The sequence below is a fragment of the Poecilia reticulata genome, unplaced genomic scaffold (assembly GCF_000633615.1).
Source record: "Poecilia reticulata strain Guanapo unplaced genomic scaffold, Guppy_female_1.0+MT scaffold_159, whole genome shotgun sequence".
Classification (NCBI taxonomy): Eukaryota; Metazoa; Chordata; class Actinopteri; order Cyprinodontiformes; family Poeciliidae; genus Poecilia; species Poecilia reticulata.
Genome location: NW_007615017.1, coordinates 615,279 through 616,958, shown reverse-complemented (window position 1 = coordinate 616,958; position 1,680 = coordinate 615,279). Strand labels below are relative to the sequence as shown.

General features: G+C 51.4%; 1 protein-coding gene across 1 annotated transcript in view; it reads left to right on the top strand.

Annotated features, from left to right (window-relative positions):
• The first annotated feature begins 1 nt into the window (after window position 1).
• cox7a1 (cytochrome c oxidase subunit 7A1) overlaps window positions 2–1,680 on the top strand; it is a 5,740-nt gene continuing 4,061 nt past the window's right edge. Inside the window, exon 1 of the mRNA XM_008402012.1 lies at window positions 2–88. Within this exon, the coding sequence (XP_008400234.1) occupies window positions 74–88 (15 nt within the window). The 5' untranslated portion in view covers window positions 2–73. The remainder of the gene's footprint in view (window positions 89–1,680) is intronic.

The window sequence follows — 1,680 nt, the reverse complement described above, 5'->3', positions numbered from 1 at the left end:
GTGTGTGTGTGTGTGTGTGTGTGTGTGTGTGTGTGTGTGTGTCCTTGTGAAGGTGACGCAGCAGCAGCTCGACATGAATCGTCTCCTGGTGAGCCTGGTTCTTCTTCTCCTGTTTTTCTGTCTTGTGATCGGTTTGAGGTGAACTTTGACCCGGTTAGAGGCAGAGCGGCTCCGACCCCCGGCGGGTCGCCGTGTCGGAGATAAGATCCGGTCGGAGCGGTTCTGCCTCGGACACACCTGCTGCTGACCTGCTGGGCCGAGTGCAGCGCCGCACGTCCGCCATGACGGCGGCGCTGCAGCGCTGCAGCCTGTGTTGCTGCAGCTTGTGTTGCTGCAGCTTGTGTTGCTGCAGCCTGTGTTGCTGCAGCCTGTGTTGCTGCAGCTTGTGTTGCTGCAGCCTGTGTTGCTGCAGCTTGTGTTGCTGCAGCTTGTGTTGCTGCAGCCTGTGTTGCTGCAGCCTGTGTTGCTGCAGCCTGTGTTGCTGCAGCCTGTGTTGCTGCAGCCACACACATGCAGGGAAACATCCCTGCTTCGTGTCTTTTATTTTCTGCATGATGATGAAATATTTCATGTTTTTCTCCATATTTGCTAAAATTCTGGCCATTTTTTCGTAAACATTTCAACGGCAGCAGGACGGCTCCAGGAATTAGCCTGTCCCCTTCCTGTGGGTCCTCCTCTCTCTCCATCTGTGTCACGGTGCGAACGGAACCAGAACCGGTCCGGACTCCAGGGACCCATCAGTCAGCAGAGAGGGTCATGACCCTCCATCCAGGACTGCTACAGGTCAAAGGTCATGAAAGCAGCTCTGCAGACCCCACACATGCTGGACATGAACCGCTTAAAGCTCCACCTCCAGGGCGGCGCCACCGGGTCGGTCCCGGCCCGCAGCATGATGCTGCAGCCTCACGTTTTCTTCTTCACGCCTGAATTTTCATGAAAACTTTAATGAAGCAGAAACTTCACTGGAAATGATTTTCTGCTCCTGCAGAACCCAGAGGAACTGGACCGTATTCTGACCCGGTTCAGACTCTGGTTCTGTAGCTCCGACCCGGTCCAGAATCTTCGGGGTTAACGCTGTTAATCTGTGTTTTCAGATCAAAGTTTGTCATAAATCCTTTATGAATAACTAAAACTAAAATTTATTTCTAAAGATCTTTTTCAGAATTTCTCCACCTGAATGACCTTTAACCCCGTGAGACCCAGTTCTGGTTCTGGTCAGCTGATGACCAACAGCTGTTTTGTTTGTTTTGTCCTTTAGGACGAGTTCTGCTCTCTGATTGGTTCTGGTGTCGTGTTACTGCGACAGGATTGGCTCTGGTGCAGGAAGTCCCGCCCCCATCTGTCCAGTCTGACCTTCCTGTGAACAGAGAGACGTTCAGGTTCTTAAAGAGACAGTGTAGGTTTTCCTCCAGCTTGGCCTAGTCAAAGCCCAGCTCTCTTCAGGACTGGACTTTGACTAGGCCAAATTCAGTTCAGTTCTAGAAAAGTTCATCCAGATTAGATCCGATCTGGAAATAATACTTAAACAGGACGGGAAGAACCAGAACCAGAACCAGAACATGAACAGAACCAGAACCAGAACAGAACCAGAACCGGAACAGAACCAGAAACGGAACAGAACCAGAACCAGAACCAGAACCTGAACAGAACCAGAACCAGAACAGAACCAGAACCGGAACA